The 15557-nt window shown below is 40.5% G+C and overlaps 1 protein-coding gene and 1 pseudogene across 4 annotated transcripts in view; both read right to left on the minus strand.

Annotated features, from left to right (window-relative positions):
* Nucleotides 1–15557, minus strand: part of NT5DC3 (5'-nucleotidase domain containing 3) — a 75027-nt gene that overhangs the window by 30841 nt on the left and 28629 nt on the right. For 2 of the 4 annotated variants that reach the window (XM_074226722.1, XM_074226725.1), the window contains exons 2-4: nucleotides 5310–5494; nucleotides 3620–3694; nucleotides 1739–1794 (exon numbers count right to left, since the gene is read on the minus strand). In XM_074226722.1, the coding sequence (XP_074082823.1) occupies nucleotides 1739–1794; nucleotides 3620–3694; nucleotides 5310–5494 (316 nt within the window). Of the gene's footprint in view, nucleotides 1–1738; nucleotides 1795–3619; nucleotides 3695–5309; nucleotides 5495–6487; nucleotides 11783–11862; nucleotides 11926–15557 lie in introns of those variants that run through there. The other 2 variants (XM_074226724.1, XM_074226723.1) reach the window with 2 other exon arrangements.
* On the minus strand, nucleotides 12487–14053 carry LOC141515286 (obg-like ATPase 1 pseudogene; annotated as a pseudogene).

The raw sequence follows: 15557 nt of genomic DNA on the forward strand, positions 1-15557 counted from the left end.
ATCATGATGGGGGCGGCTAGGTGGAGCAGTGGATAGAGTCAGGAGTACCTGAGTTCAAATCCGGCCTCAGACACTCAATAATTACCTAGCTGTGTGACCTTGAGCAAGCCACTTAACCCCATTGCCTTGCAAAAACTAAAAAAAAAAAAAAAATCATGAAAAATGTTAAAATTTACCACATGTACAAAAATATTCATAGCAGCCCTATTTGTGGTGGCAAAGAACTGGAAATTGAGGGGATGTCCATCAATTGGAGAATGGCTGAACAAACTGTGGTAAATGTATGTGATGGAACGCTACTGTTCTATTAGAAATCAGGAGGGATGGGAATTCAGAGAAGCCTGGAAGGATTTGCATGAACTGATGCTGAGGGAGATGAGCAAAACCGGAATAACACTGTATGTACACTCTAACAACAACATGGGGAGATGATCAACCTTAATGGACTTGCTCATTCCATCAATGTAATGATCAGGGACACTTTTAGGGGATCTGTGATGGAGAATGTCATCTGTATCTGGAGAAGGAACTCTGGAGTTTAAATGAAGTCCAAAGATTATTACCTTCAATTTTTATAAAAAGTTATCTTATGTATTACAAAATTTGGCTATCTAATATTTTCTTTCTTCCTCAAGGATATGTTTTTTTTCTCTCAAAACATTCAATTTTGATCTATGCATATCATGGAAACAAATATAAAGACTATCCAGAGGGGCGGCTAGGTGGCGCAGTGGACAGAGCACTGGCCTTGGAGTCAGGAGTATCCGACCTCAGACACTTAATAATGACCTAAGCCCTGTGGCCTTGGGCAAGCCACTTAAAAAAAAAAAAAGACTATCTGACTTGCCTTCTGTTGGGGGTGAGGAAAGGGAAAAAATGGCAGCTCAGGGTAGTATTTAGGGAGTTGGTCTGGGAGTCAAAAAGACCTGGATTCATATCCTGCCTATCACACAGCTGTGAGTCCCAGGAGAAGTTGATTAAGTTCTCATTGCTCCCAAAAAGTTCTCCCAGATTAAGCGGCAGGGCAGATGCCAAGGTGCACTGGGAGAAAGGATTACCTCCCTGGTTGTTCCCTACAACAATGAGATCACAGGACCAAAAAGGTTGGGAGGGGAAAGACAAGAGGAGGGAGTCAGGAACCTCTCAACAGATAGAGAACTGGGATTCAGACCCCCATGGGCCTCAGTTTCCCTCTGTCAAAAGAAGGAGTTGGACTGAATGGCTTCAAGATCCCTTCCCTCAGAGGTCTCCCCCCCCCACAGTTCTTATCTGGCAAGTACCCTAAGTTACCCAAGCTGGGCATCACCCAGGAGGCTCCTCTCCCCCACTAGAGGGGCTGAGCAGGGATAACAGGATAAACCATATAACAGAGGGAGGCTAAGAAATGTAGAGTGAGCCTCCTCACCAGGGGAACCCCAGGGGAAAGGATCGTTCAGCCTCAGCTACCTCAGACAAGTTTGAGAGAGGCTGCAAGAAGCATCAAGGAAGGGGCTGGTGGTGCTCATCCTTCATTTTCAAAGAGGACAAGTGGCATCACAAGGCCAATATCCTGCCATGTGAGTGAATTAGACTGAAGTGAGGCAGAGTTGCCCAAAATCATCTCACTCACTCTCTCCTCCAGAGTCAGTGGAGGGAATCGGGACAAGACAAAAAAAATCAACAAGACTGGCCTATCCAGGCTTCCAGAATGAGCTTAGCAGAAATACTCAGCAACAAGAGCAATACTGTTTCCTCTTACCTGTACACAGTTCCCAGCTGGATATAATGAAAAGCATCAATCTTCATCAATATGGCCTTTAAAAGAAAACAAGTTTTCATGATATCTTTAGTCTATATTTAAAAGGTATAGCAAATTGTATACAACAGATTTGCAGGTTCACATACAATCATTTTTTTAATTATACTATGTTATAGAAATGTTTGCTTTATTCCATATATTAAAAATAAGACAAATAAAAGTTTTCAAAAAGTAAATATAAACAATTCAGAATTATCTCCATGTTGCAGAAAAAATTGCATTTGTCTTAGATGGACAAAATGAATGGACTAACACCATAACTTTATCTTGCTAAATTAAGATGGAGGGTGGAAGGGAGAGAATAGGCATTAAATATAAAGCTAAGTCATTTAGCTATCTCATTTGACCCTCATAATAACCCCGGGAGGCATATTCCTATTATTCAGCTGAAGAAACTAAGGCAAACAGAAGTTAAGTGATTTGCAGAGGGTCTTGTGATAAGACACACACATATTGATTTTACCATTATAAAGGTACATGATGTCCCTTCTCAGTTTCTCCATCTGTAAAAGAAGGCGACTGGACTAGATGGCCTCTTGGGTTCCTTCTAGCTCTACCTCCAGATATAATCCTAGAATCTTCCTCTGCGCCTCAATTTACCCATCAGTAAAAGGAGGGGGTTGGTCCCTTCCAGGTTCCTCATTCTTCCATTCCTTCACCTCTGGCTAGTTTTTTTTAACCCTGAACATGCCATTTAACTTTTCTGAGCTTCTGTTTGTATGATAATATGCTGGCACCATGAGGATCTAATGAGATCAGGCTTTTTTAAACTTGTGTGACCCTAGGCAGGTCCCTTAGCCTCTGTATGTCTCAGTATCTTCATCTGAAAAATGAGGGGGTTGGACACAAGATGTCAAGCAAGTTACTCTAGTTCTCTGGGCCTTTAGGTCTCTATCTCCAAATAAGGGGACTTGAGCAAGGAACGCTCACCTTTTTGGTAAAGCCTACATTTCCCTCCTCAGAATCAGACTTTCTTTTGCTTTGCTTTTTATTTATAACTGAAGGAAATGTTTGATCTCACAGTTAGGTTAGTGAGAGTAAAGATGTACCTTTTTTCCCCCTATTCAATTGCCTAGGACCCTGTCTATGGGTACACAAACTATCTTAAAACCCATCATAATCAGGTTAACACTGTGCCAAAGATCTCTGATGTCCCTTTCAGTTCTAGATCTATGACTCTGGATGACCTCAGGCAAATTACCTCCTCTCTGGGTTTTGACTAGAGAATTTATAAGGGCCTTTCTGGTCCTAAAATATCATCATTGTGGAAGCCCCCTCCCAGCCTCGCCATACCCACCCTCCATTCTGGGTGACTTTTGTCCATGTCTCTCCATAAATTCTTCATCAGAGAACACACCCAACATACTGCTGGCATTCCACTGCCCAATAGAAAGACATAAAACAAAAGAAGCTTTCTACATTAGCATGTACATGTGTGTGCATATGTCACAGATATATTCGGTGAAAACCAAATGCTGCAGTAGAAACCAACACTCAAAGTTAGGCAGACTCCAGACACTTTTGTCTATTAATACGTAACTCAGTCCTACTTAAAAGACTGAAAATTGATGCTATGAATAAATCTCTATTCCAAATTAGTCCAGTTCTTTCTTCTTTTCACATGGCATCTTTGAAAGAAATCCTCTCCAAAGCCATTTTGGATAATTCATACTAATTATCCCAAAAATGTTAAAAAAGAAAATCATTGAAAATCAATTTATACTGAGTAACAGACAAAGCTTTAAATTGCCCCATTTTACAGGGCAGACATTGAGTCACATACAAAGTCTAGTTATGAGGGAGGGACAAAAATAAACCTACCCGATGTACGTCATAATGGAGACCACGGATGGCAAAATTTGGGTCATATTCATAGTTCCTTATCTCTGCAGGATACTAAGGAAGAAGGGGGAAAAAAGAATGGCTTTAAAACTAGCTCTGTAGGAAACAACAACACACTTTTAAGTTTATCTGAAGTATTATCATTTTCTGATTTGTAGCATTTTCTGATTTCTGAGATGATAATGTTTACACTGAAAATCTAACAATCAGTTCTCAAGCCAGTTGCAGCTGGCTCCGGCACCCACCCCCTTGACTAGATGGAAAGTCAAGGCCTTGGGACCAGGCTCCTCCATTCACTACTAGGGTGACCATAGTGTAGAAAAAGCTTCTCTATTAAAAGCCCTCCCCTCACCAGACTGGCAACAGCAAGTGGCCCCCAAAGCTGCATAAAGCCACAGTCTCACACCTGTTGATGAAGCCTGGGCAAAGCCAGCATCAGGTTTCTCCCAGCCAGACAAATGTAAATTTAGCTATTAACCTTCACCTTATAGCCTGACCCCAAGGCTGAAAACATCTCAGCAGAAATGTCCTTTTTAAGACACCCTAGGGATGGCAAAATACAAATCCCCTCTTTTAGAATAATGATGATGATGATGATAATAATGATGATGATGATGATAACATATATTAACAGCAAATATTATTATGACAAGTACTGTTACAACAATAACAAATAATTATTACATAAATTTTAAGATTTTCAAAGCACTTTACATATCATTATTATAAATCTATTATTCCCATTTTACAGATGAAGAAATTGAGGCAAGGTGCACTTAAATACTCAGGGTCACATGGCTAGTATATGAGGTCACATAGGATTCCCTGACTCCAAGTCAACATTCTATCAGAAGCAACTGGGTAGCAGAGTGCATAGAGGGGAAGTGATTTAAGATCATGGATCCAGAGCTAAAAGGGAACTTCTTGGAAGGCCCCTTCAGCTTATTTTTTTTTCCCAACAGATAAAGTCATTTATTTAGCTCTATTCATGTGTGGGTTTAAATTAAAAATAAAAATTATATATATATATATATATATATATATATATATATATATATATATGAAATTTGAAGCCAAGTCTTTCTAATTCCAAGCCCAGTTCCCTATCCATTATTTATTTTGGATATGTTTTATTTGCTTCTTTGTATACAAGTTGTACCTTTCCAGGTAAGATATCAGCTCTGTTGGGTAGATTGTTCATTTTACATCACCAGTGCTCAGTCACTGGGCCTGACACAGAGAAAATCTTTAATAATTGCTTTCTGAATTAAAGGGGGGGGGGGGAGTTTCCAGGCATAGTCAGAGGGAGTTCACTGGACAAAGGATACTTCAGTCCAAATTTCAGAATTCCAATTATGGAATTATGGAAAAAAGGGAAAGGGAAAGAAAAGAAGGAAGTGGAGCAGCTAGGTGGCACAGTGGATAAAGCATCGGCCCTGGAGTCAGGAGGACCCAAGTTCAAATCCAACCTCAAACAATGATTGCCTAGCAAGCCACTTAACTCCATTGCCTTAAGTAAAAAAGGGAGGGAGGGAGGGAGGGAGGGAGGAAGGAAGGAAGGAAGGAAGGAAGGAAGGAAGGAAGGAAGGAAGGGGGGGGGGAGGGGAGGGGAGGGGAGGGGAGGGAGGGATGGGGGGGGGCAAAGTGGAAATCAGCAGGCCCAGCTTACCCGATGCTCATTGATGAGAAGATCTCGAGCAGCATTGAAGATGAGAGTGTGGAGGTGCTTAGAATAAAAGACGAGGGTATAGTCATAATCAAAGCCATAGATTTCAATGTCTGACAGGCTCATTTCATTGTTGGAGAAAATTGCATCTGGATTCAACAAGTTGCTCATAATTGAAGGGACCAGATCTGAAAGCACCAAAAATTGAAAATTTTTAGCTCTCATTAAAATATATTGAATTTTAAGTCCTGAAGGGCAGTTGAAGTTTCCCCAAAAAAGGAATGGGCAAATGAATCATACAAGAAGGTTTTTGAATTCTCTTAACTGAGACACAAGATGAACAGTTTTGTATTTAGGGGAAGAGTTTTTCAAAGACTCCTTTTTCCTTGTCTAGAATCTTCACAAATGTCTTTGCTCACTGATGGTTAACAGCACAAATACATCCATCTTAATTGTTACTCCCTCTTCTTTAGTATTCCTTCTTTGCCTTAAGTGTGAGTGATTCAAATCAATTTTCCAAAGGCACAAGTCAAACCACATCCCTCCCCAACTCAAAAAGCTCCTCTGGCTCCCTATTGCTCCCAGGATAAATTACAAACTTCTTAGCCTAACACTCAAGGCCCTCCATCTTACTTTTCCAGATTTATTTCATTTTATTCTCCTTCCGCATTTCACAGTTCCACCCAAATTGGTCTATAGCCTTAAACTCTATATTTCATCTCCCAACCCCTAAGTTCATTTGCAAAGACCCGAAGTAGAATCAATCTCTCTTCATCTCAACTTTTCAGACTTTTCTACTTTTTTCTATTCCTTGAAGGTTCAATCCAAGTGCCACCCACTTCCAGCAGCTTTCTGAGCTCCTCTCCACCAGCTTCTTTCTCCCCAACCATCAGATTAGATGAGGTATTTTTGACGTGATATAATAGTAAGAGTTTAGGGGTCAATTAGAGGCCCTGATATAATTGCAAATGTTTATTCTGTTAATGACCAGTTGTATCACCTTGGCAAGTCATCTACCTTTTTGAGGAGCAGGGGAGGCAATTGGGGTTGAGTAACTTGTCAGGGTCACATAGCTTAAGGGTCTAAGGTCAAATTTGAACTCAAGTTTTCTTCAAGGCTAGTGCTGTATCCACCACCCCACCTAGCCACCCCATTTAACTTTTTAAATTCTATTTTTTTACCTTTAAAAAGAAGTGTTGGAATGGGCAATGTGGTATGGCAGAAAGAACATTGGCTCTGGAGTCAGAGGACCCAATGAAATCCTGCTAGGAACATCTCTTCACCTTATTTATGAATGATTTAGATATTCAGTGAAGTACATCCTGTGATCTACAAGGAATCCAAGACACAACAAACCAAGGACAGTGAGGGGATGGCAAGGACTGTATGCTCCGTGGAGAGGAACACTCTCTCACTTGTGTGGGGCTTTGCTGGAGGAGAGCAAGTTCTCCATTCCAGACTCTGATCCAAATAAAAGGCAGGTCAAATTCAGGGAGCATAAATGTTTGAGGGGGGACTAAGGAGAAATAAAAGCAGGAAAGAAGAAGAGGGAGCCAAGTCCATGAGACCAAAAGACAAATTTTGAAAAGCACTTCAGCAGAAAGAGGAGTATGCTTGGAAGAATGTGTGGCCTTAGTGATGGAAGACCTGGATTCAAGATGAGCTTCAAGATCATAAGGGAGACTTGTGGCTAGAGGGCAGAGATGCAGATTGAGGACACAATCCAAGGCACTCAGACCTTCCTTGTTGAGCAGTCATTTTAGTCATGTCTGATTCTGCATGATCCCATTTGGGATTTTCCTGGCAAAGATAGTGGAATGGTTTGCCATTTGCTTCTCCAGTCATTTTACAAGTGGGGAAACTGAGAAAAATAGAGCTGAGTAATTTGGTCAGGGTCACACAGTCAAGCTCTTGTAGAGGGGATGAGGGGTTGGGGGTGGGGATGGGGTTCATGTAAGAGTTGAACTAGTTGATATAAGAGGTCTTTTCCCAGTCCAATGAATTCCAGTCATTACCTCCAGTTGAATTTCTCTTGTTTTCATTTCTTTCACCAACATCCCTGAATGGTGGAGGATGACCTCTTACAGACCCTTGTATCTAAATCCAAGTCTTAAAATCAATTCTGACATATTTTAACATACTACACATATCTGGTTAGCTAGGTAGTTAAATGGATAGACTAGCACTGGGCCTGGAGTCAAAAAGACCCGAGTTCAAATTTGAACTCAAAAACATACTACTTACATACCACTGAGCAAATCACTTAATCTTTTTTTGCCTTGATTCACTAGAAAAGGAGTGGTAAACCACTCCAGTATCTTCACCAAGAATACTCCACAGAGAACTCATCCAACCTTTCTGGAGAACAATACAGAATTACACCCAAAGGGCAATAAAAATGCACATCCCCTTTGATCCAGCAATACCACTACTGGGTCTATACCCTGATGAGATTGTGAAAAAGGGTAAAAACATCACTTGGACAAAATATTCCTAGTAGCCCTGTTTGTGGTGGCAAAAAATTAGAAATCAAGTGAATGTCCTTCAATTGGGGAATGACTTAACAAACTGTGGTATATGCATGTCATGGAATACTTGTTCTATTAGAAACCAGGAGGGATGGGGATTCAGGGAAGCCTGGAGGGATTTGCATGAACTGATGCTGAGCGAGATGAACAGAACCAGAAAAACACTGTACACCCTAACAGCAACATGGGGGTGATGATCAACCTTAATGGACTTGCTCATTCCAGCATTGCAACAACCAGGGACAATTTGGGGCTATCTGTATCCAGAGAAAGAATTGTGAAGTTTAAACAAAGACTATTAATTTTAATTTAGAAAAAAAAAAGTTATCTTATTATGCAATTTTACTATCTCTTATATTTTATTTTTCCTTACAATATGATTTCTCTATCAACATATTCAATTTTGATCAATGTATAGCACAGAAACAACATAAAAACTATCAGACCGCCTTCTGTGATGGGTAGGGGGAGGGAAGCAAGATTGGGGGGAAAATTGTAAAATTCAAAAAACAATAAAACTCCACAAAGAATACTGTCATGTTATAGGTCCATGAGGTCAGAGATGAAAACATATGAACACCACCTGTATATAGTAGGCCACTTGAGACACTCACCAAGCGAGTAATGAATGACATGTTTGTGGCTTTCAAATACTGGAAGATCTGTCATATGAAAGAAGCCTTGGACTGATTCTATGCATTGGCTGCCATTTCCAGTCTTATTCCAGGTCACTGCACAGAAGAGTATCCAATACCCAAAACTATATGAAAATGGAATCATCAAGTAATGATGTCCCCATTGCTGGAGATAGTCAACAATTCAGACTTTTATTACATACTTAACTATGTGCAAGATGTTAGGGATACAGAGGGGAAAAAAAAATAAACCATCCTTGCCTCAGGAAACTGTGGTCTTGTGGTGGTATTGGTCTTGTTCTCCTCCTCCTCTTCCTCTCTTCCTTTAGTCCTTTTCCAAGAGTACTAAAGACATCAGGAAGGTGATATTCTGACACACGCATGAAGTGGTTTTCAGTGAGGCGGAGTGATACAAAGTCCTCAGCCTTAGTCTATCCTCCAGAGCCTTGAGGACTCCCAGGAGTGAAGGTGAATGGGTGACTTCTAATCAATCAACAAACACCTATTAAGCACCTACTATGGGCCAGGTGCAAGTAATGCAAAGGCACACCTCTGCCCTCAAGGAGCTTATGGCCTTAAAAACAAAGTCCAAAGATGACCATCAAGAGCTTCCAAATCCTTTCCTTGTAACCCAGCTTCCCCTTTCAAATGGTGTCAAGGAAATTTTCAAAGACCTCAAAAACCACCTAGAAAAAGTCTTCACACTCTCTAGAGCTCATAGGGTGCCTGCTGCTGCCTGAGGCCAAATAAGTCTCGACTAACCGTTTACATATTTTTCTACCTTCCCCAGCCCAGTTAAGACCTGGAATGAGGAGGACAAATTTAGAAAGCTGATCCCCTATTTATAATAAAAGATGAGAGCCAGAATCAACAATTAGATTTAAAAAAACAGCTCGGCTCATTTTACCTTGTTGATTGAGGCGTTGCCTGCAGCTAATTCAAACACAGCCTCTTCCAGACCTCTGCAGCTGCTGCCTCTTATTGGCAGTAGAATAAGCCAAGGAGGACAAGACCTCAGCAACACACACTAGAGCCAGAGTTCTGAACTCTCTTCATATCCTGCATCCCTTGGGCAGCCCGGTGACATGGATCCATCCTCAAAAATATAACATGTTTTGTTGTTCAGTCAATTTCTGTCATGTTTGACTCTTGGTGACCCCATTAGGGGTTTTCTTGGCAAAGAGAATGAAGGGGTTTGCCATTTCCTTCTCCAGGTCATTTTACAGAAAAGGGAAACAGGCGAAGTAACTTGTCCAAGGTCACAAAGGCTGGATTTGAACTCAAAAGATGAGTCTTCCTGACTCCAGGCCTAGCACTCTATCCACTATGGCAACACCTAGATGTCCTTACAATCAAACACATAGGATTGCAAAGGGAAAAAAAGGTGGAAGAAAATTAAAATGTTTTTCTACCATTACAGCTCATGGACTTCCTGAACACTATGCACAAATCCTGGTGATCCATGGACCTAGGCTGAGAAATCCTACAGTAAAGAGGATAAAGTATTGGACTTGGAATCAGGAAGATTTGAGTTCAAATTCTGCCTCAGTTACTGATTAGCTATGGGCCTCTGGGCCTCTGAGTTTCAGTTTCTTCATTTGTAAAATTAAAATAATATTAGCACCTAGCTCAAAGATCACATATGCATAGTGCTTTGCAAACTTTAAAGAGATGAATAAATTCTAACTACTGATGCTGCTGGTATCATAGTAACATTGTTTTTTCTCTCTAACTTAATTAGAACATCATATAAAGAGTACTCCCAAGTAATTTCTAGAGAAAATATGGTGATTTTTTTAAACAACAAGATTACCAACTGAGCCTACCTCATTTCCATTCTCACCAGTACTAAGTTGACAAAAGGTAAAAAGTCAAGACTTGCAGGACAGCTAGGTGGCGTAGTGGATAGAGCACTAGCCTTGGGGTCAGGAGTACCTGGGTTCAAATATGGTCTCAGACACTTAATAATTACCTAGCCATGTGGCCTTGGGCAAGCCACTTAACCCCATTGCCTTGAAAAATCTAAAAAAAGAAAAAAGAGTCAAGACTTACAAGACCTACAAGAATTAAGGTTTTTTTTAATATATATAAAAACGAAGTACTTTGGCATTTCTTGACTTGTTATTTATTCATTGTTACATTTATTTTCCGCCCCTCCTGCTGCAGTCCCAAATGAATAATTTTTAAAAGTCACATGAAAACCCTCAAAGCAAATATTCCTAGTCCAGCAAAACAAATTCCCACATTGGTTTTGTTCAAAATTACATGTTGGAAGATTTTGAAATGAGCAATATAGATAGTGGTCCCAAGTCTTCAACATATTGTACTTCTGCTTGTAGAAAATCTAAGCCCAGTTTGTGTTCAAAAAAGGCTAAGTAATCATCATTTTTCCAAAGTCCTCAGCATCAGTGTCATAGCAAGTCATAGCATGGGTCATAACTGCAAAAACTGACAGAGATAAACCCAGGTGTTGCTATAACTTAAAACCCCACTGAAGGTCTCTGACCCATGAGGAAGAAGGGAAACTTCTGAATCATGTGCCCAGAAATACGACAACTTTGGGGGAAATGGCACCAATGAGGAACATGATGGCGCCAGTCCCAAGAAGTGACCAAGCTGGAGGGTGGCCACGAGGAGTACCAAGAGCCAACTGGGTGAAAATAATCCAACCACACAGTGAGAAACTCCAGATTGAAAACTAGCTGTCAGCCGTGGGATGGGCAGACCAAGAACATCCGAGCAACCAACAAGTATGGTGGAGGAAGCGGCAGTGACAAAGAGCAGCGAGATGCTGCCTCCACGCAAGCTTCTCCAGTCAAATAGAGCCAAGTGTTGGACTGCTTGCCTGGCACATGCTTCTGTGGCTTTTACATTGGCTTCATGTTTGGTGAAAGCCACAGAGGAGCAGGTCCCTTAGAGGAAGCTGAGATGAATGTCACTGTGCTCAGGGGCTTAGATAATTAGGAGGACGAGCTCCAGAGGCCAGACCCAGAACACATTCATGGCTAGAACCTGCGCAACTAGCCACATGAAAATTCACAGATTTGTTTCCAGGAGGATGTCATGTGTTCAAGAAAATCCCCAGAGCTTTAATGAGAGAATACTGGATATCCAGTCCTGGGGAAATGTCAGAGAAGTTTATAGAGTAGAGAGTGGACTGTCTGTGAACTCAGCACAAAGGCTGGAAAACTAGCCAGGTAGAAATCTGCACAAGATGGGCACAACCAACAAAAATAATATGAGCTTATTTTATAAGATTATGTATATACATTACATGTGTATATTGTATGTGTATATGTGTATAAAAAGGCATTTATTATACTATATGTTTATATATACACATACATACATATATCTATATTTATATAAATATATTTATATACACATACATACCTTTCCTTACATCAGCATTTTTTAAGTCACTCACTGTCCTACTCAAATATGTTCCATGGCTTCTCAAAGCCTTCTGAATGAAGGTCACACTGCTTACTGGATCACAAATTCACAGACTTTCAGAATTGGAAGAGACCTCAGAAACCATTTAATGAAGGGGGTTCCTGACCTATTTAGTACTCCTCTGGACCCCTTTGGTAGTCTCCTGAAGTCTATGAACTCCTTTTCATAATTATGTTTTTAGATACCTAAAATAAAATAAAAATAAGAAAAACAAGGAAAATTCTATTGAAATAAGGAAGTAACTTTTTTCTCATCAGAGTTCAAAGATCCCCCCCTCAACTCTGTCCAGGGAGCCCAGGTTAACAATCCCTGCTCTACTCTAACAGCAATACACAAAAGAATCCCCTTGGACCATTTCCCTCGGTAGGTCTGCTTGGGTTTCACTCCATAAATAACAGGTCTCCCTCCCTGCCCCAGGATAAGCATATCACCTGCAATTCATCACCAGGCTTCCTGACTTAGATTTTTATACTCACCCCTCACCCCTCAACCCACCCTCTTTTACCTCAATCTTCTGATCAGAGGTATGGAGGGAGGAGCATTCTATGACTCCCCAAGTCTTCTTTTTAAAGGACTCACTTGATATAAAATCTATATAAAATCCCCTTTATCATCAACTGCTGTGTTTGAGTTCTGTTTAGTTCTGTCAGCTGTTTTATTGAGTGTAGACATCTGGAATACTATAAAGCATGTATTATCTGAAGATTCAAAAAAGGAGCAAGGCACTCACCGTCAAGTGTGTTCGGTTTAGTGTACATAATGGAGATTAATGAAGTTTGTGACAGTCATGTGTTTCCTTAAAAGCTTCTACAATTTGGAAGAAGGCCTTAATCATCTGAAAGCAAAGCTGTTCCTATTTAGTGAACCTGCATGCTCACTGGAGGTACTGTAGTTTAATTTTAGACAAATGAGTGATTTCATTTGGATAAAAAAAATTCCTAAGTGAATGTGTCTTTATTTTTCAATTGTTTAGACCAAAATTAAAATTTGATTGAGTCTTTGAAATAGCACTATTTATTTATGAAAAATATTTAAATTCCGTTTCTTCTCTGGCTGTTGGGGTATATTAAATTTAAAGCACATCTCCATCTACAACTACGTAATTTTGACCTTGAGTCTGCATTTCCTAACAGCCTTGATAGCAGTTTTGAACCTTCCTCTCTAAAATCTTCATATTTCATTACTTCAGTCATAATAAATCCCTTTTCAAAATCAATGGGAATCTTTCCTGATGCCTGTACTTCATCTGGGCCCACAGTGACAAAATAATCTAGTTGGGAGTGCTGCAGAGCCAGCGGTCACGATCTTTGGCAAAGCATTGGGGGGCATGTTCTCTTCCAGATACTTGCTTCTTCTCAGCACTCATTTCTTGCAACCTGAGCTCCAAGACACCACTCAAAGAAAAGATAAGGGCTGCTGGGTGATGCAGTAGATAGAGCACTGGCCTTGGAGTCAGCAGTACCTGAGTTCAAATCCAGCCTCAGACACTTAATAATTACCTCCCTGTGTAGCCTTGGACAGGCCACTTAACCCCATTGCCTTGCAAAAACTAAAAAAAAAAAAAAGATGAAGGCCCCTGGGTCATGCTTGCCCACACACTCTGTAATTATTTTTATCAACTATTTGTCTTTCTTTTCATGTGATGCCTTCCTGGAAGGTTCACCAAGTAGAACACTGGTTTTGAAGTCAGAAACAAATGTTAGTCAATATTTTAAACTCTTTTAGACTCACTCTAATCATTTTAGGAGCATATGGCTTTCTTTTCCTCTATAGCCCAAGTTTTTATTTTGCACATTATGGCATATTCAGGTTTTAATTTCTTGTCTCCTCCTCACAGCTACCTTTTCTAGTTGATTATGGGCATATCATTTCCCCATCCTTAAGTCAAAGCTCCTCATGTATTATTTCTGTCTTGAACAGCACCTAGCCTTCCTTCAATGTGAGGGATGTCACATCTTCATTAGATGAAAAATGTCATCACAGACAATCACATGAGCCAAAAGGCATTTCCAAACCCCTGTCCGGCAAGAGCACCTATCACAAAGCCTGCAATACCAACTACATTCAAAAGGGCAGGATTTTTGTTTGGAGGTTTGTGATATTGGCCCCATTGTCCTTCACACAGCCTTCACTCCATCTGGACCAGTCTAGTGGGAACTGCTATCAATTCTTGTGCTTGCCATACAAAGACAAAAAAAAAAATAAAAATTGTCTTTTCCCTCCAGAAATTTTCATTCTAACCGAAGATTATATATATTCCCTAGAGAAGGTTGAATACTATTTCAAATATTAACAGACTGGATGAGATTTATGGAGGGAAAAAAGAGAGCAGATAGGCTCCCAGATTGCAGTCCTTTCTTTGCAAAGGATGTCTCAGCATACTCATACTCAGAATGCTCTCCTTTTCTCACCACCACCTCTAGAATCCCTCATTTCCTTAAAAGATTAGCCAAGGTGCCAAGTTCTACACACACACACACACACACACACACACACACACACACACAAAGACAGAGGGGAGAGTGGGTAGGTGTTCTGTTCAGTCATCTTTCAGTTGTGTCCAATTCTTTGTGACCCCCTTTGGGGTTTTCTTGGCAAAGATACTGGAGTGGTTCATCATGTCCTTCTCCAGGTCATATGACAGATGAGGAAACTGAGGCAAGTAAGATTCAATGACTTGCCCAGAGTCACACAGGAAGTATATGAGGTCAAATTTGAACTCCAGAAGATGAGTCTTCCTGACTTTGGACCCAGCACTCTATCCACTGCACCACCAAGCTGAGATACAGATATAGATAGATTTATGTATAAAGACAGACAGACAGACACACACACACACACACACACACACACGGCAAACCATTCCTGTAGCTTTGCCAAGAAAATCTCAGATGGGGTCACTTACAGTCAGATATGACTAAGATAGCTGAGCTACAAATATGTATGTAATGGACAAATATATGTGCATATATTATACAAACACACACATGGATATACAAACATATTAAGAAAGCTACATGGCAATATGAATGTGTGCATATTACTAGATGACAGAAAAACATACATACATAGATATATGTCTTTTTCAAATTTTCTTTTAAAACACATACCCAGGGCTTCTTTTCATGACTTCAAAATTTCTAAGAACAATATCTTCCTAGATGAATGATAAGCCTCTCACTCTAATACAGAGAGGCTAGACAACTCCAGGTCCTTCTATTTGAATCCATTTCTCTAGATGAGGTAATATTGACCCTCTTTATTTGGATTCACTAAGGCCTCATCTGGAAAAACCACAAATCATCCACCAAAAGTGCATCAACTCAACTCAACAAGCTCTTATTAGATACCGATTAGGTATCAAAGTACAACTATGCGGTGTTGGAGTCTGGAGGACCTGAGTTCAAATCCAACCTCAGATACTTGACACCTGCTAGCTCTGAGACCTTGGGCAAGTCACTTCACCCTGAATGGCCTCTCATCCAGGGCCACCTCCAGTCCTACTTCATATCAGGCCACTGGACCAGATGGCTCTGGAGGAGAAAGTGAGGCTGGTGACTTAATACAGCCCTCCCTCACCCAATTCACATGTTTGTCAAGGCATTCCCTCCCTGATGCTGTGGTCTTCTTCA

This window comes from Macrotis lagotis, chromosome 2, assembly GCF_037893015.1.
Source record: "Macrotis lagotis isolate mMagLag1 chromosome 2, bilby.v1.9.chrom.fasta, whole genome shotgun sequence".
Taxonomy (NCBI): domain Eukaryota; kingdom Metazoa; phylum Chordata; class Mammalia; order Peramelemorphia; family Peramelidae; genus Macrotis; species Macrotis lagotis.